Source organism: Neopsephotus bourkii, unplaced genomic scaffold (genome assembly GCF_033783945.1).
Source record: "Neopsephotus bourkii isolate Nb327-2 ecotype Australia unplaced genomic scaffold, CSIRO-AGI_Nbou_v1 NB_107, whole genome shotgun sequence".
In the NCBI taxonomy this organism is placed as follows: Eukaryota; Metazoa; Chordata; class Aves; order Psittaciformes; family Psittacidae; genus Neopsephotus; species Neopsephotus bourkii.
The window spans coordinates 15746346-15768203 of NW_026900624.1; the positions used below are offsets into that span (position 1 = coordinate 15746346).

The following is a 21858-nucleotide window of genomic DNA, read 5'->3' on the forward strand; positions in this document are numbered from 1 at the left end:
AAAAACGTCACCTCACAATAAAGTTACTGATGTAACTACACAGAAACATCACATACCCAATTAGGGTACTGGGAAGTTGGCTTAAAGTCATGCAAAATTTCAAAACAATAAATACTTCATATTTTTTCATATACAGCACACTGGCACTGAACAGTCAAAAAACAAAATAAATAATTCTCCAGGACAATCCAGGTGTCACTGCAGTAGTCTTTCTCCACTTATCAGAAGGAAGAGGGAAATGTAACTTGTAATCAATTATAAAGAATTCCCTATGAGGAAGAGAGATGCTACTGGTACTTGAGAGATTTACAACCTCTTTCTTTCACATTGTTTAGAACAATTTCTTTGCATTATGTAGGTGGAAGGAAATCAAGGAAAGATTAGCACTTCAAGGAAAAACTAAAGATACGACCCTACTAAACAAAGCAGCTGGGAGGAATGGGAAAAGGCAGAAATCTTCAGCCTTTTATCAAAAAATAAATCCAGAGAACTGCATTTAGCAATGGTGACTGAGTACCCCACAAAATCACTGAGTTCTAAACATGATGCGGGTTAAAACGTCCATTATGTTTAATTCTGTGCTGGCTGCACAATTTACACTTTGTTCAATACTAACTTCTCTGCACTGATGTTTTCTGTTCTATATGGAAAATAGTTCAGCTGTTAATGTAGATATGACACAGCCACTTTCAACGACAAGATAAATATGTGTAACTTGGAGCAGATACCACGCACACTAGTGTGTACTGCTCTTCTAAGGGAACATGAGACTAGGCAGATGACATAGCAGTTGTCATTAACCTATATGTACAAAACACAAGCCCCACTTCATAGCACTTAAGTCTTTTCACACCAACAGCCCAAATAAATGAGCAAACCACAACCTAGTAGTATTTAACTCATGTTTATATAATCTTTTAAAAAAGTAAAAATTTTATTCACTTGATCACCTGGCTACTGGATCATGTTTCAAGAGCAGGAGAAAGAAAGGCAGCCCAGGACTGAACAAAAATGGTCCTAAGTCAGACTTTATATTTAGAAAATCCAGTTTCAGGCTTTTAGATCTTAAGGCAGCCTTGAAACATGAGCTGAAGACAGAATATTGCATCGACACCTTCCCAGTGTTCCAAAACATTTACATAAACAACATTTAAGGTGTTAAATCCTCCTCCTCCTACTAAGTAAAAAAAAATTGAAAAGTTTATTTTGCTTACACCTTTTTGCTACTTTCTAATGCAAAAAGCAGCATTAAAAACTCACTTCTTTCCTGATCATACTGATTTTGCTAAAGAACCTGTTAAAGGCTACAGTAAACATAAAAAGTATTTGTCTCTACTTTACCTCAGCAGCCTACTGTACACTACACATCACTTTTCAATTGTAATCAAGGTTACATCCCAACAGTATTGTCAGCCCAAAGCTGCCAACCGGTTCAGTTTGCCAAAGTTCTCTGTGCTTTCTCTCACCCTATCTTTTCAGTGTGGCTCAAACGTATATACATATTTACATATGTGTACATACATATGTATATGTAATAAACATCCTCAGCACTAGTTCTACTTTTTCTCTTCAAGTCCTTCAACACTACCACAACGTTTCTGGAAACTATTGAAACCGAAGTTGCTGGGAATACCATTTTCTTAAGTGGTGACAGTGTCCTCTTGACAGTCAGCAGCAGTATAATAAGAGCTTTGGTGATGACTGGAGCATCTAGATATTAAACATGATGACTCAAGAATACTGGCTACTTTTTTCACTCTATATCAAAGTTTTACCCAGACAACATAATTGAAAAAAATTTTTAGCAAAGCTGGAAACAAGCTATCACTCTAAAAAAAAAAAATAAATTCCTTCTTTTCAGTTGTCCATCCCTTGTTCTCTTATGTCTTGCAAGCTAATCCTTTTCAGGCACCAAAAAAAGGGGCTATTTCACACTGCTAATACTGCTTCTACCTGATAATGGTATCGATGCTTGGAATCCTAATGGCATACAAGCAGTTATTGCCATGGGTATTACAATTATCATGTAGTGTAACCAACATGCTCACAGTGCCAGCAATCCATGTATACTACCTAGCATTCCCGAGGATTCAGCACTGCTGGAGCAACAGTACAACAGGGGCAAGCCTTTGCTTCAGGGCATTTGCAAAAATCACAGAAAGGCTTCAGAGTACAGAGGACCTGAGGTTTTTGGAAGAGAGGTGAAGAGGAGACTAGACCAGAGACTTTAAACATTTTTGTCCACCTTAAGCAAAATGTTATTACAAGAAAGAAGCCTACGTCTCAACAGCTCAACTTTAAACCTGAAAACTATAAATAACTCCTTTACTGCTTACAATCCCAACAGTCATCCCATCACACTGTTCATACTACAAAAGACAATTTAGGATCTAAGGTTTTCCTTTGGAGCCACAAGTAACAGCCACCAAGTCCTATATAACAGTATGTTTATCAAACTCAGCAGTAGTAACTAAATTAAAACTGATAAGGTAGTAAGCAGTAATGTGCACAGGAAAGGGGGAAGGGTGTTTTATCCACTGGCACATTTATATGGCAACTTCAGCAGTTAAGGGCAGCACTAAAAATCATTCAAATGCATCACAAGATTGGAAGATACTGTACATTTCAAACTCTCTAGTTCTTACTATCTTCCTCTATTATAGGAAGATAGCTAAAGTATCCTTTTATTAACCTATCCTTTTGTTTTGTTGCCTTTTACAGTAAGAGCTACATTGTTGGGAACTTCACACCAGTGTGGCAATACTGGTGCTCCTTCAGCAGTTGGGACACTCAGACACCTGTACCCCACAGCTCTGGATCTCAGCACTACTCCTGGTAATGTAACACAGCTTTGTGCAGACCTTTATAGCCAGACTGAGCCATGACAGAGCCAGGAGGAAAGCCAAGGGGAGACAGAGAATTAAGTTTAAATCACATCTTGCACTTATTATATTTTTTTTTTTTTACTTCTCTCTTTGCTAGTTTACACCTAAAATTTTTCATATGAATGTTCTACATTTATTATATTTCTAATAATTAAAAAATGAGGTTTTTGTTTGATACAAAACATTTTGACTTCCTACTAACATGATTATATACACAGAGAAGTCCAAGATCTTAACACTACTACTGTCAAAGAAAACAAATACTGAGTTAAGGAAATAATTCTAAACTATAATGGCAAACACCAACTTTAAACATAACCAGCTGCCAAGTTCAGCCTCATCAATATTTATAGCTTGCCATCAGTCTGAATTGTACTTTTCAGCTATTCAGGCACCTGAGAAAAGAACAGGAATTTTCAAAAATCTGCTTTAAATTCAAACAATTTTTTTCAATCATCTTCAAAGAAACAAGACAATACACTCATTTTTTAATGACCAGATTACTTCTTTATTTATTTTAACACAAAATAAAAGTTATTAACGATACAATCCTAGTCTTCAACACTACAATCTCTGATAAACATGCTCAGTTAGAACTACCAACTATAGAACTACTTGCAAGAAGAGGTCTGGACCTGCTTAAGTACAGGTGATGCCAGAGCCGTCTTTGGGGTTTGGCACAAAACAGTTCTTCAACATTCACAATCATAATTTCCTCTGAAAGTGGCATTTAAAAAACAGGTAGCCAATCTTTAATATTTCCACCAAAAATATACAAGCCTGCTTTTGACAACTGATTTTCATAGTTAAGCTCTCCGCTAGTATACAGTATCCATACACAAGGCAGTACCAGTTTATCTAGTTACCTGAACTGGTGAAAGTAACATTATCCAGCGTTGGATAAGTACAGGGTTAGAGCTAAAGACAGAACAGATGGATTATGTCACTATATTCTTGCCCTGAGGCTACCACTATGCTACGCTGTCAGAAGTGTTTTTCGTTGCTTATTAGCCAATGTTGAAAGTATTTGATCCAGTGGGACTACTACCTTTTTCCCCCCCGAGACACTTCTCCCCAAGCTGATTTACTTTCCAATCCACAGGAAGTCTTTCAGAATCTGAATCCATTTTCTGCACTATACGAATTGTCAAGGACAAGGAAAAGAAAGTTGGCCTTTGAATACAAAAGAACTGGAGGAGTTAATCACCAACAAAAGAGAGTATTATCAGCAAGTTTTAGTTGATTCTCTGCTTACTCTAAAAATTAAACAGGCCAAGCAAAGAAAGTTATAGGGAGCTAATTTACCACAACTACATAGCTTACAAAGTGAGTGAAAAAGTCTTGCTATGCAGCAAAAAACATTTTCTCCCTTTCTACCGTTTAGCAGAGTGCCATCAGAAACATAAAGGTAACAGAAACATTGAAAAACTAAAATCTGCATGTTCTTTGTACTGTCACCACACCAGTCATAGAAAACAGATGAGCAGATCTTGAAGCATCCTAATATTTATCCAAGCAAAAAGCACAGCTATATTATTATATATAAATACAACTATTTAACCTTTATTAACTCATTTTATTTTGAAGGGCTAGGAAATGCATGAGCTGTGCCTGTAGAAAATCACCACAAAAGAGACATTAATATGAGGGGCAGAGGAATACCAGTATAAAGACAGTATCCATCTTTTCAAACTTCCCAATGGAGAACATTTTACAAAATACAAAATATTGGTGGTGGTTGGGGTTTTTTGGGGGGGGTTTGTTTGTTTGTTTGTTTTCCCCAACGTCTGTGAAAAACTCTGTATCTTGAAGAACTGTCCCAAACAAGCACTGCGGCTTGATTCTTTTCATTCTTGTTCTCCTTGTCAAAAAAAAGAATCATCTTCATTTTGAATTGCAAAAATACACATCTGGTACAATGCAATTAAAAACCAGCAAGGCAGAATCTGAGCTATTTGACAAAAAGTTATAAAGCTTATTTGAAACAAATTCTTCTCAGAACTCAAATGCATACAGAAGGTTATGAATTTAAATTACAATGGCTGTAACAGTAAAACTTCCTGTAAGGACAAACATTTCTGCCAAAGTGCTCTTTTTTTAGCTTCTTACTTAGAAGCAGGTTAAGCTGAACTTAAAAAAAAAAAAAAAAAGGCAAAAAAAAAAAGAAAAAGAAAAAAAGAAAAAAAAAAAGGCAGCAGAACAAAAAACCCAGACAAACCTTAGCCATTTGCAAGTGTTTCACAGGTTTAAGTAAAGAAAGTGAATGTACAGGCGATTTAACCTTCTACAAAATCTGAATTCTGGAAAAACTTTTAAATCACAAAGCTATACTACTGATGTATAAAAAAAAGCAGATTCAATTGTTTTCTGTAGTGAGAAAACAAAACGTATTCTTAATGTATTTCAATTGTCTTCAGAAAGAGTCATCAGATTATTTCTAAAGATCCAAAAGAAGGACCAGGAGAAAAGTAAGAAGTTTTCAAATACACAAGTGAAGAGCTGGACAACCTGTGTGACTTCAGCCACATGCAGCCCATGAGACATCCAAGTTTATAACTAGACCTAACACAGGACTGCTGGGCAATTTGTGTATCTTGGCTGTAAGCAGCAGCAAGACAAGAGGTCCTACTCCTATTCAAGTTGGTGGATCACTGTAGGACCAAAGCATGTTTAGTCCACAGTAGATTGCCAAGTCCCTGGTGAGTTCCTTTATCTCCTTGAGGTGAACCCCTTTCCTACCACACATATGCTACAGCCATAAGACTTTTGCAGAGAGGTCACAGGGCCAGAGAAGTCAGTAACAACTTCTGCCTTAGAGCAGCCCAGACTTCTCAGTTCTGATGCAGACTTAATAGACCAGTCCTAAAAGAAAAATGCTTATGTACAGGTTTTAAAACATTTAGCTTCTTGATTTAAAAATCATACTTCCAATTTAACTTGTGAAACTTCTCACAAAGTGTACTTTTGCCATATGAACAACTGTAAAGGACAACCAATATTTACTGTAAGAGACTCCAGTAGGGAAAAATCCTGCAACACTAGGATACAAGATGGTCAGAAGAACAGGAAGAAGCCTTTTCCACCAGCAAAATAGAGGCTAGAATCTGAAAATCTCTCAACTTAAAAGAAGAAAGTTAACAGTGTCCATAAAAACTGTGTTCTTTGTAGACTACTACCACATCAAATGGCATAAAGAATAAATTTCTCCTAACACAGAACAGACCAGTACCCTCCAAAAAATTGAATACACTACTGAAAACCCCTTTGTCAGGTGGTTGTTCACTACAGGGCTTTTTATAATGCTGGCAAGAGCTAGGATGAAATTATAAAATTAAAACATAAGTAAAAACATCAATTACTTTTCCTTCACAACTCATTTAGATGGCTTAGAGGGCTTCCCCTCACACAGGCAACACGATATTACAGTATCACCTTTTGCCTAATCCTCTGTCAGTCTATCTAAAATTATCAACTCTTAGTTTTGCAACTTTGCTTCTTATCCTTTCATCCCCTAACTAGCTTTTCAGCCTTCAACCTTCTGCCTGACAGTGGTAAAATATACTGACTACCAGTTTATACTTTACACATTTTTTCTGACCAGTGTCCTGTATCATGCAGCATAACATATGCCTTCCAGCACCTCCTATTTCTCCTGACAAAGCAGTATGTTTCTCCACAGATCTAAAAGCTAAGCTGGGTAAATGCTACTTTCAGATCCCTTTTTGCCCTCTTAAATAGATACCTAAAAAATTTTGGCCAGTGCAAGTCTCAGACGACATCAATTTTTGTCCCAGATTTTTTCACAGAGGAACTATTGTGTTTTTTCTAATCCACAGACATTAAATCAGGAAATACATGCAAGATATCTGATTTCAGAACTACTAAAGCTGGCAAGGCCTAGAAATGCAATCCGTACTGACTAGCTGAAACTAGAAAAGGTCATCTCCATAGCTCACTACATGGTAAACACAAAGAATATCCAAACTCCAACCACAAGCCTTACTCTGGTGAAAACTTAAAAACCTCAGAACATTTCCCTACAACATGATGCAAACCATAATAAGTACAAAACCACCCTCTCCTTTTGCCGCTGTAAGGCGGCAAAGGAAAAAATTATTTAACATACTCCCTGCCTACTGCTCTAACAGAGAAAAATAAACTAAATACACCAAGTCTTTGCAGTAAAGCTGCTTACTTCCCTGAAGGAAAAAAAAAAAATAAGCGCAATGCAAAGAAGTTATTAAGAGTAAAGCAGAGAAATGTAAGGAAGTAGGAGAGTTTTCCTACCTGTCGAAAGCAACAAGGAACAGCAGTCAGAATATCCTCATTACTATTACCCTTGTCACCTCAAGCACAAATACCGACAGGCAACTACTTGTCTGACAGTGACAGCTGCCTCAAGAACCAAAAAATGTCCCTATTTTTATTAACAGATAGTAGGAGAAAGTTTGCTTTGGATTCACAAGAAATTAAAACCAATTCTTCAGTCCGTATTCCACACATTGCTGAAAGAACAAGCAAACATAGCATATATATTTTGTCTGAAAAGGGAGGAAGACATTAAATGTTACGCTAAGGAAGACTATTTTCAAGAATTCATGTCTAATTCTACCACATCTAGTCAAGCACTTAGAAATATGTTACTAACTGCTCAACATCTCTAAGCTCTTGCTATTAGAACATGACATTAGATTGACATCTTCTTGCTATTCTTTGCCCAAGATAATATAACATTTCACAAGTAAAATTTCTGAAATTGCAACAAATGCATCATTAAAAGCAAGCCCAGAGATAATTCAGGCCAATATATTTTTATAAGCATTGAGGTGACAAAAATCTTGTAAGCTAAAAGAAAATCACTGGTATATATTTGCTAATATAAGGTACTTCCCCCTTCTCTACATGCTAAATATACTTAATTTGTCCTGTGAAAGCAAACAATCCCAGTTCTTCACAATGACACATTTACTGATCCAGAAATTACACACAGAAATAGGCTGAGTGAAAAATAAAATCTAATAATAAGGAGCTGAATAGCTGTACGCTGTGAGATACACTGTAAGTAGAGGTAACGCAGCATTTGTAAATCTTCAGTACAGACAGAATTTATGAATCTAATAGCAGCACTAGAGAGCAATTACTGAGAAAAGCCATTGTAAAGAAGTTGGAAAATGACGGTTCATTGTTATTACTATTATTGCACAAACCAGAAAATATCTATATATAAAAAAACATTTTGAGAAAATAAACACGATAATGGCAATAAGTGACTATGACAAGAGACTTTGCATCCAAGCACTCTGCAGAAAATGGAGAATGAAGTAACTGAACCATTAAGTGGACTATTAATAAACTCACTCAAGTCAATAACTAAGCTCCTTATGCTTCTTCCATGATCTCCAGTTCATACTGCTTAATTATAAATCCAATCTCTGTGAGCAGAAATACACTAGTTTTACTGAAGGGAAAAAAAAAAAACCAAACAACCACTCAAAACCATAAAAGAACAAACCCATTTGAACATATTTTCAAATTACTTATTCTGTAGTTCAATTCTTTCTGTCATTCTGGATGCAGCTATTCATCCCATTGCTCTAGACAGATATCTCTATATATGATGTATATTATACATTACTTCTGCAAAACATATTTATTTCTAGTTTCCTACTTCCTATGACAGAAGGCAGATCTAAAGTAAAACACACTACCTCAGAACTATGCAAAGTTCTCTCCTGAAGCTCTCTCCCCTTCAAGTCATCCTCCAAACTTCAAGTTTTAATGATCAAACACTCATCACCAAGCAAAGCCATGACACACATTCTACCTAAATGTTTTACTGGACTATTCAGTCACACAAACTTGGATAAATAAAGTTTTGGTTTTTGTTTTGGTTGTTTTTTTTTTTTTTTTTTGTGATTCAGTTTCAAGATTTTTACTTCCAAACATTTGAGGTAATCATTTAAATGAAGGATTAGATTTTCAGCTAAATTAGCAGCTATAGAGCTGCTAGACTGTCTAACAAAGACACAATGACTGTTTTATGAAGTTTTGGGGTTTTTTTCCAGGACTTCCACATTACACAATTGAAGTGATTCACTTGTAATGTAACAACATTATGAGAAAACAGAAACCAAGTTCACTAATGAAGGATGCCCATTAGAATTTTACCAATATGCACTGAAACTTCTGAGCTAATTCTTTACGTTTGTATTGTTTTACATAAAAATGCATACTCATGAAATCTGTACTCGCACGCAGTATAGCTTATCAAGATGAAAGGAAAAGGTGCTGCGATAGCCTCACCTAGTTAATACACAGAAAGATGTGCCTACACCTTGTTGCTCCTTAAACTTCACAGCAGAAAAGCTAACACACACTGTAGGCTCTGTTCCCCCTTCCCCAGCCCTAAGTTTTTGCAGAATTGATTAGTTTTACCTACAGGTTAGTTAAACACAGTTGAAAAGTCACCCTTAACAAACCACTCCTTGAGATACACCTACGTGGCTGTCCTGGCACTAACTATGGATCACATAATGAAAATCAACCTTATCCTTAAACTCAAGACCCCAGGTAATGCAGCAGATGAAAGCATAGATCACCCAGCTTCTCAGCAGCCACACGTGCCATCAGAGAGAGTCACCATGGGAGATGAGGGAACTGCTGGAGAACTTCAGTGCAGGCAAACTACAAAGTTAGCTGAATTTGTGCGCATATTTAACAACCCCAAAAATCTAAGGTATCACCTCTGCAATGCTAGTAGTAGAAACTAAAGCCCAACTCATCTGGGTAGCAGTATTACTGAAAAATGCTAAGTGAACCATACTTTTCAAAGAAGGCCCAATACAGGCTCCAAAGATCTACGTACTTCTTTCTCAGGAAGATTCAGAGTTTTTAAAGGGGATGAAAATGCAACATTGAAATCTAACAAATCATGATTAAATGTAATACTATGGATTGCAAAAAAAGACCTAACTTTATGGAGATATCTCAACCAATATTCTTAATGACAGTGAAATGTTAAACATGAGAAAACGAAGTACCGTTTACAGTAGCCAGCATGTCTGTTTTGGCTAGGAAAACACTTTGTTGAAACTTGGTTTTATTCAACAAGCCTCAGATGTACCCTGTAGTAGTAGATACTCCTACATGCATTTTCACGCAACAAGATTTGAGCTCGTGAGATACCATGCTACAAGCAGCGTTACCCACAACCGGTAAAGTGTCTCCAGAAACAAACACTCGCTCATTTTGCTACAAACAGCTGGGGAAACTTTTTTTCCTATCCCCTTGCCTGGGACACACCTCTGAGCCTGGTCACTCCTCCCTCCCACCCCCATACACGCATTTTAACTAGCATCATGTTCAACATATCCAGCGCTGTTTATAGCGGCATCAACGTAACCTCAGCATTGTCCCCACGTCACACCAAAGCGCTTTTCAACCCCAGCCGCAAAAAGGCTTCTCGGAGCCCTTCTGCCGTTGTACATTTTGCCCGGCCTGGGCGAGCTGCCGTACGGGCGGCTCTTCCCGGGGCTCGGCAGCCAACCGAGCGCACGGCGCTGCGCACCACGGCTCCGGGTAGCGGCCTTGGGGTCGCCCAGGCGTCCCGACGGGGCCCTGTCGGGAAAACCGGAGAGGGGGACACCTTCGGTGGCGGGGAGGGAGCGGTGCGAGCCCGGCTCTGCCCCGGGACAAGCACTCGCCGCAGTGGAGATGGGAGGCGAGCAACAGCCCCGGCGCCGCTGGGGTAGCGCCCTTGAGCCGCCGCTCGGGGCCCCTCCCGCCGGCCCGGCCTCTCCTTTACCCCCTCCCGTCCCCCGTAGCAGTGCAGCTATGGGGGTGGGGGCGTGCGCGCCCGGCGCCAAAGGCCCCCCTCAGAGGCGGCGGGAGGGTCCTGAGGGCGGGAAGGGCGCTGAGGGAGAGGGAAAGAGAGAGGCAGGGAGTGAGGCTCGCGGGCCGCTCGAGGGGAGAGGGAGGGGGAATGGGGGGAGCTTGTCCCGCACTCACCGCTGAGGCGCCGCCGCGGTACGCTTGAGCCCCCTTCTCAGTGCCGTGGCGGCCCGGCCCGGCCGCCCGGGAAACACGAACCCGGGAAACAAGCACGAAGAAGCAGCGTGAAGCGCCCTCCCCTCCCCCCTTCCGAAACACACGGGGGGAGGAAAATAAAAAAAGAAAGAAAAAAAAAAAACTAAAAGAAAAAAAAAAAACTTTCCTCGCCGCCGCCGTCTCCCTCCCCCGAGCAGCACGAACCCAAACACACCGAGACACGCCCCCGCACCGCCCCTCGCACCGCCCATTGGACGGCGCCCCCCCGACCCTCGCGCTGATTGGCTTTCTAACCTGCTCCTCTTCGCCCTCCGCTCCCCTTTCCGCCCCCTACACGCTGCCCATTGGGAAGAGCCTCCGGGATCTCTCCGCCCATTAGCAGCAGCCCACGTCAATCACACCGGAGCACCCGCCTGCCAGCGGTTCTGATTGGGCTGTCGCGTCACTACTCCCTCACCGATTGGCTGCACTTGATGACTGTCATCGGTTAACGTTGCCCCCTTCAGAACCCTCACTGGCTCCCACCCCTTCTTCCTTTCTGCCAGTTGGCTGCGAGATTTGCCCCTTAAATGGGGCACCCGCTCGCCCGCCCCTATTTGCCCCGCCCTTCGACGTTACGGATTGGGCTGCAGGTTGCACCCTCGGAAGCCATTGGACAGGGGATTTGCCCGTTACACCATAACAGCAAAAAGACCCGCCCACCGAGCGGCTCTCCTTGAGGCCCTCCTCAGCAGCTGCGGGAGGTGAGGCTACGTCAGTGTGCCAACTTTATTAGCCGGCCCCAAGGGTGGGGCTCTGAGATGGTCACTCGGGATAACGAGGACGGCCGCTGCTATCGCCGCTCAACGGCGCCAGGCACCGCCGCAGCGGAACTGCAATAACGCCACACTCCCCACCGTCCCCAACGACATTTTCCCATTGCTCCGCCCCTCCCTTCACTGGCACACCTGCCCTGAAGCAACTATGGGACAGGGGAGGTGTCAGTCATGCGGCTGGCGAAGCCATTGGCGGGAGGCGGACGCCTCCACAGCCAACTGGCAACCGCCCCCGATGTCACCCGCTGGATGACACAGCTAATCGTAGGCGGAGGGGAGGAGGGGTGGCCGGGCGGGGGAGGTGGAGAAGGAGAAGGAGGTTGTGCCTTTGATTGGCTGGTTTCACTGTCAATCTCCCTGTAACGCGAGGACAGGCGGGGCCATGCTGAGTGCCAGCCGGGCCCCACGTGGCCCGTGCAGTTGCGCACGTGATGGGGCCCCGCGAGGCGGCGCAGCGGCCGTTAGAGGGTGACGGGGAGCTCCAAGTCAAAACGAGTCATGGCGGCGGCGGGTTCGACCCCTCGGTTTGCTGTGTGAGGCGCCGTCTGTGTCCCCACAGGGACGTGCGGGAACGCAGCGATGTGGAGGCTGATGGTTCACCTCCTGGCGGCCTTCATAGAACGGTTTGGGTTGGAAGGATGATCCTTGAAGGTAAAGATAATACAGCCCAACCCACCTGCAATGAGCAGGGACATCTGAATAAACTAGTTTGAACTAGACCAGGTTGCCCAGAGCCACATCCAGCCTGGCCTTGAATATCTCTAGGGATGGTGCATTCACCACCTCTTTGGGCAGCCTGTGCCAGTGTTTTACCACTGTAAAAGTTCTTTTCCTCACATCCATACTGAATCTCCTTCTAGTTTAAAACCATCACCCCTTATCCTATTGCAACAGGCCCTGCTAAATAGTCCTTTCCCATCTTACAGCCCCTTTGAAGTACTGAAAGGCTGCAACCCCTGCTCCCTCAGGGTTTACCATTCACTGAGCAGGCAGGTCCCCCAGCGTAGGGATAGCCGGTGATCTGGGCTGGGCTGATTACCCAGCCAACAAGGGCTTTACATGTCCTGGGTGGAGTCTGGGGTTCATTAGGGCTGAGAGGAGCTTGACTGTCAGCTCCCACGATGTGGTGTTTTGTCCTTCATGCTCTGACAGCCAGCTGTGTTTTCCTTTGGAATAAAGGCTGATGCTTTGCTGGCTGTGGTGCTCCAGGTAGCTTGGTCTGGAATATCTACAGTCTCTTCATTGTGCAGGCTCTCTGGGCTGAAATGACTTAAAAGTTTCAGATGGAAGCTATGAATTTTGCAGTGACTACAGTATCATTCATAAATGTAACTGTTAAAAATAAACACTGATCGTCGGTTTCTATGGAGTGGGCTGAGCCAGAAACAGGGCTGCAGGGATATGGCAGTGGGAGGGTGAGGCAGGGGCTGGTCTGGGGACACTTACCTGGGAATCATAGAATAGTTTGGGTTGGAAGGCCGTCTAGTCCAACCCCCTGCAATGAGCAGGGACATCATCAACTAGATCAGGTTGCCCAGAAGCACATCCAGCCTGGCGTTGAATGTCTCTAGGGATGGCACATCTATCACCTCTCTGGTCAACCTGTGCCTGTATTTTACCACCCTTGCTGTAAAGAGGTATATTGGGAGGTGATATGAAGCCAGGGGTGAGGTGCAGGAGTGTTAGCCTGGGGCTGGAAGGGTCTGGAGAGCAGGGATGGGGCAGAGCTGCCAGATCTCAGAAAGGGAAGAAAATGAAAGATGCAAAAATGGAATATATATATATATAAGCAGGACCCACATGAAACAAAGAAGGTTTTAGTATTAGCAGAGCAGCGTGAAAGTCTGAAACAGGAAGTGAAAGCACCAAGAGGAATACATGGAATAACAGAAGTATGTGCAGGTTAAACTAGGAGGAGAGAGAACGTACCCTTGCTGTACCAAATTTTATGCTTTTTCTCCTTATTATCTGGTATTTTTGAAGACTGCTGTTATCTTACTGACCTCACCCAGGGCTGCATGCCAGTGCAATGTTTTCATTTGATCTCCTCCGGAGAATCCTGTTAGAACCTGATCAGCAGAATAGCAGGGCAGCTGAAAATACTCTTTTGGTGCCAAAGAGAGAACTATAGAAATGTGATGTGCCTATCATATTGGTGAACAGGTCTATGGATGTTCAGTGAAAACACGGGTCTGTCTTGGAAGAGCCATAGAGCTCTTCACAGGTTAGTCATCACCAGGAGGGACAGCTGCCAGCACAGCAAAACAATGTGTGTTGCTGGCAGGGACAGGAGGCGAGATCCACGTGAACCCAGGCTACACAAGTCAGTAAAGAGCAGTGAATCGTTTGATGGCTTCCCCATTCAACAATAGTAACTGATTTTTGCATTGATTGGAGGGGGAAAGAGCCCTCTTAATATGAGTAAGACTTTATACCAGGTATATACATCCTTGTTGCTGTAGTGCTTTAAGGAATGCAAAAGCCACTGTGTAAATCAATATGAAATAGTAGTATAAACTGGGGATGCAACTCACTTCTGATCCTCATTTTTTATTAACTGAGGAGGAACTATCTATATCCTGTCTATATCCACATGTATTTTTCTTGTTGTAAGCAGAAATCACTAATATACTGAGAGTACAGAGTGCATGCACTGTGAGAGAAGGACACATTCAAAATGCTGACCTTGTCTTTGTTGTAAGTCAAACAAAAATTACTTTTCATTTTTAGATTTCCTTTCCTCCTGGTGTTCTTTTATAGATTCATCTGTTTTGCTCAGGGTTTGATGCACTTGTGGCGGGACATGGAAGGCAACATGAAGCAGTGTGATTTATTTAGGATAAGCCTAGGAAACCACACATTTTCATTACAGGGGAGCAAAAATACCACACTTCATCATCCCTGTAGTTTCATACAGCAGAACACATTTGACCTGTAGAAAGCAAACAGATTTTGTTGGTTTGTCTGAACTTATAATGGATGACACAGAAGTTCCCACCCAGGGTCACCTGTGGGTTTGGGGGGGATCCCAGGCTAGTTCCTGGCTCTCACAAAGTCCAAACCTTTATGAACAAAATAGTTCTTCCTCTTTTTTTTTTTCATACTTCCCGCATTGCCACCTCTGTCCAAAAGTGTGAAATTGCATTTCTTCATCCACTGGATGTCAGTGTTACACTACCACTGGGGTGCATTTCCAGGTGCTGGGAAAGGTTGGCTTCTTTGGGGTGAGGAGTTTTGGAAGATTTTTCCTCTGCGGTGGAGAAGTGATGTGAAAGACCATTGAAGCTTGGGGGAACATACACTGCAGTATGAATGTGCTCCCTTTGGCTTCGGCAGAAGCAGGCTGGGACCCTGCCTGCAAATGTCTTGAATGATCAAACCTCACAGGAACTGCAGCCTCACACTTCAGCATTGGGGTCAATTACACAGCCTTTGGACTATTCCAATCTCACCTCCTCGTGCTGTGAAAATACATTGCCTCTTCGTTTTTAAAGTTAAGCATACCTGTGGTACCAGAGAAACAAATAAAACTGCACCTGACAGGGATACACAGTATGGGAAAAGACTGTGCATCGACTTCTCTAAATGAGCGTGTCCAGCTGAGACAATTCTGAAAGCTGGAGTGAGAGGGGACAAAACACCATAGAATTGCTTTTAGAGTTCACTACAGTGAACTTCAAATGTCAAAGCAGCAGCTATAGTTACTGCTTTGATATTCATAGTTGAAAGTCAGGGGGGTTAGATCTGATACTGGTTTATTATTTCCAACAGTGCTATAACATCTTTTTTTTATAGGCTTGTAAGGCTTTTTGAATTAATGTAGCTCAGTGAACTCTAGATAGTTCATTGAGGTACATGGACACTAAAAGCTACTAATACCGAAAACCAGCCTTTTCAATATTTACTGATACTGAAAAAAGGCTAACTCTGTCTTTTTTCTGCTTCAGGGTTTTTCAACAGCTACTTCAGCTGCTTTTAAGCAGTGGCTATCTAGTGGGCACAGAAAGTAACTGGGTAGTTACCCACATTGCCATTAAGACGGTTACTTCTTGGAAAGCCACAGTAAAATGTATGCTGATGCTCTTTATGTGCATTATGTTTAAACGCTCTGGCATGAAATGTGCTGTTAAGCATACAGTATCAAGCTGTACTTTATCTGTGACTAAATGCAGACAGCACTGGAAAAGATGGTCGTTGTTAAAAAGATGATTTGTACAAAAGTAATAGAAGAATTGATGTTCTCTTGTTATATATAAAAACAGGCTGATTGGATTATTCTCTTGCTTATTTCTGTCCCCTGAAAGCTGTCTTTTTATCTGTCCTTTTCCTAGAAGACTTCAGTATGTTTCAGCAGACATGACATCAAATACCAAAGGAATAAATCACGAATATTTGGAAACATTTTGATACTGTTTAGCCTACCAATTATTCTTATTTAAAAGTACTTAACCTAATAACTATTTTCAGGAACGATATCTGCTAAGGATTCAGCATTACCCATTCCTTCAACTGAGTGGTGAGAAGATTTCTCAACCATTCTCCTGCATCCTTTACACAGCTTTTCAGGAAACAAGCAAGAGAGAGGGGCATGAATACTTCATATGCCTGGGAGCTGTAAAAAAAGGGGCTAGGAAAAAAGGATTTGCGTTTAAAAAAGAGAAGAAGAACAGATTTCAACCCAATTTTTTCTTTCTAGATCACCTATGACAGCAAAGAACAAACAGAAAAGAGTAATTTAAGGAAAAAAAGTAAAAAAAAAAAAGTAATGAATACTAGAATTAAATGAAATAACAGGAGAAAATTAGGGAGATAAATGTAAAATGTAATTTTCAAATGTGTAGGTTGGTCAGGTGCTTAGTGCTAACATTCCTGCTTTTTTTTTTTTTTAAAGAAAAAGTAAAGAAGTATTTTTAATGACAGCTGGTGTTCAAGATCTGAGCTTTACGCCCCAGACAGACATATCCACATCTATAACTGTTCTTAATATAATAGGCTTATTTTGACATAACCTACTTTTATGTGTCATACCCAGAAAAGACATGCAGTTGCAATAGAAACAGGAGCAGTTTATGCATGTCTTGGGCAAAGTGCTTAGCAGAAGTTTCAGTTTGTTGTGCTGTGATGCTCACGTAATACTGTTGGAAGGAAGAGGGGAGAAGAGACGGTTGTCAGCCCACAGCTGAAGGGAAGAAATTACTAATATGATGGCAGTGATTTTAAAAGGAGAACAATTTATAATAGTACTTTGTTTTTTTTTTCCTGGAGGCAAAATTAAAACAATGCCTCATTAACATTTCTTGAAGCTATTTTAAATATTGCCATTTTCAGCAAAACAATGTTAACATGTGGGTTTTTTTAATGGAAAAAGGGCAATTAGGAAAAATGCTTTGAATGGTGTGGTATTTTTTACCCAAACAATCTTTTTTTTTTTTCCCTTCATTTTTTTCACTCTGTGGCAGAGGAAGATGCCTGCATTGTGTTTTCAGTGCTGAAAGTGAACCAGCGTGCACATGGGAATTATTAGCTAGGACCGGAGCAGTTCTGCTGAGGGTGGAGGTCATACAGCTCTTAAGACAAGATTTTATTTACATTTAACCTCCCCATTCAACAACTGGGTTAGAGCTACAATACTCCACATCAACAGCAGCCTGTGCAAAACTGTTTGGAGTCACCTTTAGCTGAACCTAAACGAAAACTGAAGTGTAGCTATGTGAAAGCAATTACAGTATTTTATTGTCACAGGTCCACCTTCATCATCAAGACAGCTTAGAATTTTACAGCTAGACATAGGGTAACCGCTACAGGGACTTCCTCCATTTTCCAAGGTTTAGATCTATGCCAGAGTTTTTATTTCTCCCAAGTTAGCTAGTTTCATGGTCAGTGCTCATTTATGTACCAATTTATGTCACCCAGCCCCATCAAAATGTAAGAATCAAGTTTGGAAGAAAGCAGAGGGCTGGACATCACCTGCCAGCTACTTCCCTGTGCCCCAGGAGCTATGGGTGTATATATGCCCCTACACTTGCAAGAAGGGAATAAGGAACCTACATCTCATAATATCACACGTGGATAATCAATAGTGGGGAAAGCTCCTGCCTGTCATAGAATCACAGAATAGTTAGGGTTGGAAAGGACCCCAAGATCATAAAGTTCCAACCCCCCTGCCATGGGCAGGAACACCTCGCTCTAAACCATATCACCCAAGGCCTTGTCCAACCTGGCCTTGAACACTGCCAGGGATAGAGCATTCACAACCTCCTTGGGCAACCCGTTCCAGTACCTCACCACCCTAACAGGAAAGAATTTCCTCCTTATATCCAATCTAAACCTCCCCTGTTTAAGTTTGAACCCATTACCCCTTGTCCTATCACTACAGTCCCTAATGAAGAGTCCATCCCCAGCATCCCTATAGGCCCCCTTCAGATACTGGGAGGCTGCTATGAGGTCACCACGCAGCCTTCTCTTCTTCAGGCTGAACAGTCCCAACTTTCTCAGCCGATCTTCATATGGGAGGTGCTCTTCACCTTACTGCCATGATTTTTCAAATATGATGGCCAGTGACTGTCCTTCTATCCCAAACTCTTATTAGGACAGCAAGAGCATACAAATATTTTTCTTCATTATTATTTTCTGGGAGTTGTATAGTAATTTAGGATGGCAGCTTACCAAGGCTTTGCTGTGGTTCTAATTAATTGGGTATGCTGTTTAATTTTTTAACTCCAGCTCTTTCCTCATATTCAAAAGGGCTCCCATTCTCCTTTATTATTAATGAGATCAAAGCAAGCCGGATGGCTGCCATTTCTCCTTAGTCTGTGGATGTGAGGCTGTCCATAGCAAAAAAGCACAGTGCTCGTCAGCAGGACTGAAAGCAGTACCACCAGCACAGTGCTGTCCTTCTTTGGTCTGGTGAGCTGGAGACAGACAGTGAGCAGGACTAGCACTCTGCAAGAAAAAACCTGTGATAAAACAAGGAGTGGGGCCTGGAGAACAGGGGAAAATGGAAGGGTTACTATAGGATTGGATGGTGGACTGTGTAGAGTGCTGGGCAGAAAACTTGAGGAAAGGGAACCAGTTTCTTTTTCTAGGGTGTGGGAAACTGTGCCTCCTTCAGGCAGCCCAGGTGAAAAAGGAAAACACACAAAGGTTGCTGTCAGTTTTGGTTAGGGATTTAGAGCTACAATTTGACTGATTGAACTCCCACACTTTAGATGGTGCTTATATTATTCCCCCTTCACAGGCTTCCTTTTCTTCTGAAAATTTCCTAAAGTAGTGTTTGATGGGGAAGCATGAGTTACATTTCTTTATTAAAAAGAAAATCCAAACCCCAAACCAAACAAAAAGCAAAAAAAAAGAAACCCCATCCCTGAGTGTTACCTGGACTGTCAACTGACTGCTGTAGCTGAGCCCAGGACACTGACACTTGCAAAAGGGCCAGAGTCAGTCATGCCAGGATGCAAGGACACAAAGAGTTAACTAAAGAAGGAAGCATCTTAAGAAAGATGGAGGAAAAAACCAGCATAAAACTGATAGGTAAAAAAATACAGAAAAAAAAAAAAGCTATTGAAAATCTCAATACAAAGCAGAATGAGGATGGTGGTGGGAAAAATGTGGGGAAGATACTATGTGCCAGGGAGTGGGAAGCTATATGTGAGGTTTCTTGGATCTAGGGCTAGCAAAAGGGTGTATTTTGTCTCTCACACAGAGCTCTCATCAGCTGCAGGCTTCTCCTTGGCCTTGCATCATCCCTGATCAGCTGCAGGGAGTCCCTGGCAAAGACACATAGCTGTGTGGAGAGGTAGAAGGGAGAACACCACCACAATGGCTAGGAGCTCCAGGAGGAAGAGCTGCACAGGAAAATGGCCAGGGTCACCTCACGTGAGGTGGGGTGAGCCCAGAGGAAGGCAGCAGCAGCAGCAGCGTTCCCATGACTGCCTCTGGCAGCTGCAGGAACAAAGAACGGCAAAGCTGGGTGGGCCTCACTCTTTCTTCTTTACGACTCAAACCTGACTACTTGCAAACCCCATGACTCACTCTCTGTCCCAGCTCTGCTTCTGCAGTGGTTGGCAGCAAAATCAGTTCAGGCTCGCGAGTACAACTTTCTGTGTCACCTCCTTGGTGGAAATCCGCCAGCAGCTTCCCTGTGGCTGCCATGGGATCAGCTGCTGGGAGGTTGAGGTGGGGCTGTGTGAGCAAAGCACTTAGGCTGACTCCTGGGAGCAGTCTTGGGAGGAACTGATAAACTGCACCAGGAACAGATGGAGGAAGACTCATTTGCTCAGGGGCTACAGCAGTATTTGGCCTACTGTGCCATTTTCTTTTTGCATGAGGAAGGTAAGGTAATCAAGATTCCAGTGGATTTCATCATGTGCAAATGGCCCCTCTCAAAACACTGGGCTCTCTCTCCCTCACTTGGGAGAAAGCAAGCAAAAATCCTGGGGTTTTCCTCCTAATCCTGCCCTAAAGCAACTCCTAAATTGCTAGAGGAAAGTCAACAGTTTGTTGGGGCTTGCATTCTGTTTTGTGCTGCTTTGGTTTTTTTTCCCTGAAAGAGCAAAATGTTCTTTCTTTTATGACTGCTATTCTGGATTCAAGGACCTTGCTGAAAAGAAAGATGTTCTTTCTCAAGAGCCCTCAGCAGTACAGGTCTAGTCTGTTTGCTGACACTGCGTGGACCACAGTTGATTTCTGCTGCTGGATTCCTTACTATCATGAATGATTTTACGGAGTCTAAGCCACCCTTCGTGTCTATTGGTCCTGTTTCCACCAAGTAGTGCTAGTTCACAAAGAGCATGGCAAATACACATTTAAGCTACTCTTCCAAGAAGTTCAAGACTAGGGCTGTGTTTAAGAAGACAGGGAGGCTGTGTTTATCAAGGGAGCCCAACTCCTTCAGAAGACTGCCTCATGCAGCAATTTCTTTTGCAGCAATACTCAATGCAAAGACCCTACAGCGTTTCCAAGGATGTCCTTGTGTTAACAAACACTGCTGTGCATAGCTGAATTCCCACTTACTTATGCCAAGCACTACTTAGGTGGACAATTTTGAAACAAGATGGAGCCTGCCTGGAACAACACCCTCCTTTTGGCTGCAGGGTACCACATCTGTAGTTGGCGCCTGTGCTTGTCTGTCTCTCTCTTTGTTCTGGTGAGTCTGTCTCCTTGGATGCAAAGAGGAAGCTGTTGGTCATACTGTGCCGTCAGTAACTCCAGTGTAAATCCAGCGTAAACCCTGCATAACCCCACTGGGTGCAGGGAAATTAATCTGGATTTGCAGAACTGTAACTAGCTCTACAGCTGAATTAGCATCTTTAAAAGTGGTATGGAAATTGTGAGAAACCAGTAGAGACTGTTCCAGCTTTTTCTTCCAGAAAACTTTTGATTTATTGAAATGCTGCAGTCATAAATACAGAACAAAGGAAGTGAATATATTGCAGTGTCCTCATTGTGAAAGGGCAATGGCAGACGCTTTGATAAACCAGGAGACAGGTCATTATTTCCGTGCGATGCCTGAACGTCTACCTACTGTACATCTCCAAAAAGTTATTTTTTAACTTCCTTCCTATGAGATTTATTAGACTGTGAAGGAGAATCTCAAACAAGTGGTAGAATAATTTACCAAGTCCCAGAAAAGGTACATTGGTGAATTGCCCTGCATACTGAGGCAATGGACCAGACAACCTAGTGGCCTTTTCCATTTCTAATGTCTAGGATTATTACAGTTATACCTCAGGACACTAAACAGAGCCATTTTCTTCCTTTCAGTGCAGCAAAATGCTCCTAATGGCCATGCTAAATCAGAGCAATTGATCCTCCTGCAGATGTGTTGTGCACTTAGCAAGACAGCTAAAAATGATCCCACTTTGTTTAGATTTGCTATTTTCTGTTTCTGTAGTGCAAGTGCTCAGCACATGGAGACTGCAAGCCAAGGGAAAGAATTTTTGGTAGGAGATTAAGGATAACTAAGGAAATGGTTGCATGACCTATAAAGAGAGGATCATAAATATTGCAACAATAAAACCAATAGCTCTTTCACAGTTTAAATAGCTTTTCTTTTCAAACACTTGAGGAAAATGCCCTTTTCCTAAGGTTGTCTAACATCCACACCTTGAGAT

The 21858-nt window shown here is 42.2% G+C and overlaps 1 protein-coding gene across 14 annotated transcripts in view; it reads right to left on the minus strand.

The window, feature by feature from the left end:
* Positions 1-11544, minus strand: part of TNRC6B (trinucleotide repeat containing adaptor 6B) — a 141045-nt gene extending 129501 nt beyond the window's left edge. For 10 of the 14 annotated variants that reach the window (XM_061364026.1, XM_061363983.1, XM_061364151.1 and 7 more), the window contains exon 1: positions 11226-11322. In XM_061364026.1, coding sequence (XP_061220010.1) covers positions 11226-11307 — 82 coding nt within the window. In that variant the 5' untranslated portion in view covers positions 11308-11322. Of the gene's footprint in view, positions 1-10892; positions 11103-11225; positions 11323-11388 lie in introns of those variants that run through there. The other 4 variants (XM_061364046.1, XM_061364036.1, XM_061364172.1 and 1 more) reach the window with 3 other exon arrangements.
* Positions 11545-21858: the final 10314 nt, after the last annotated feature.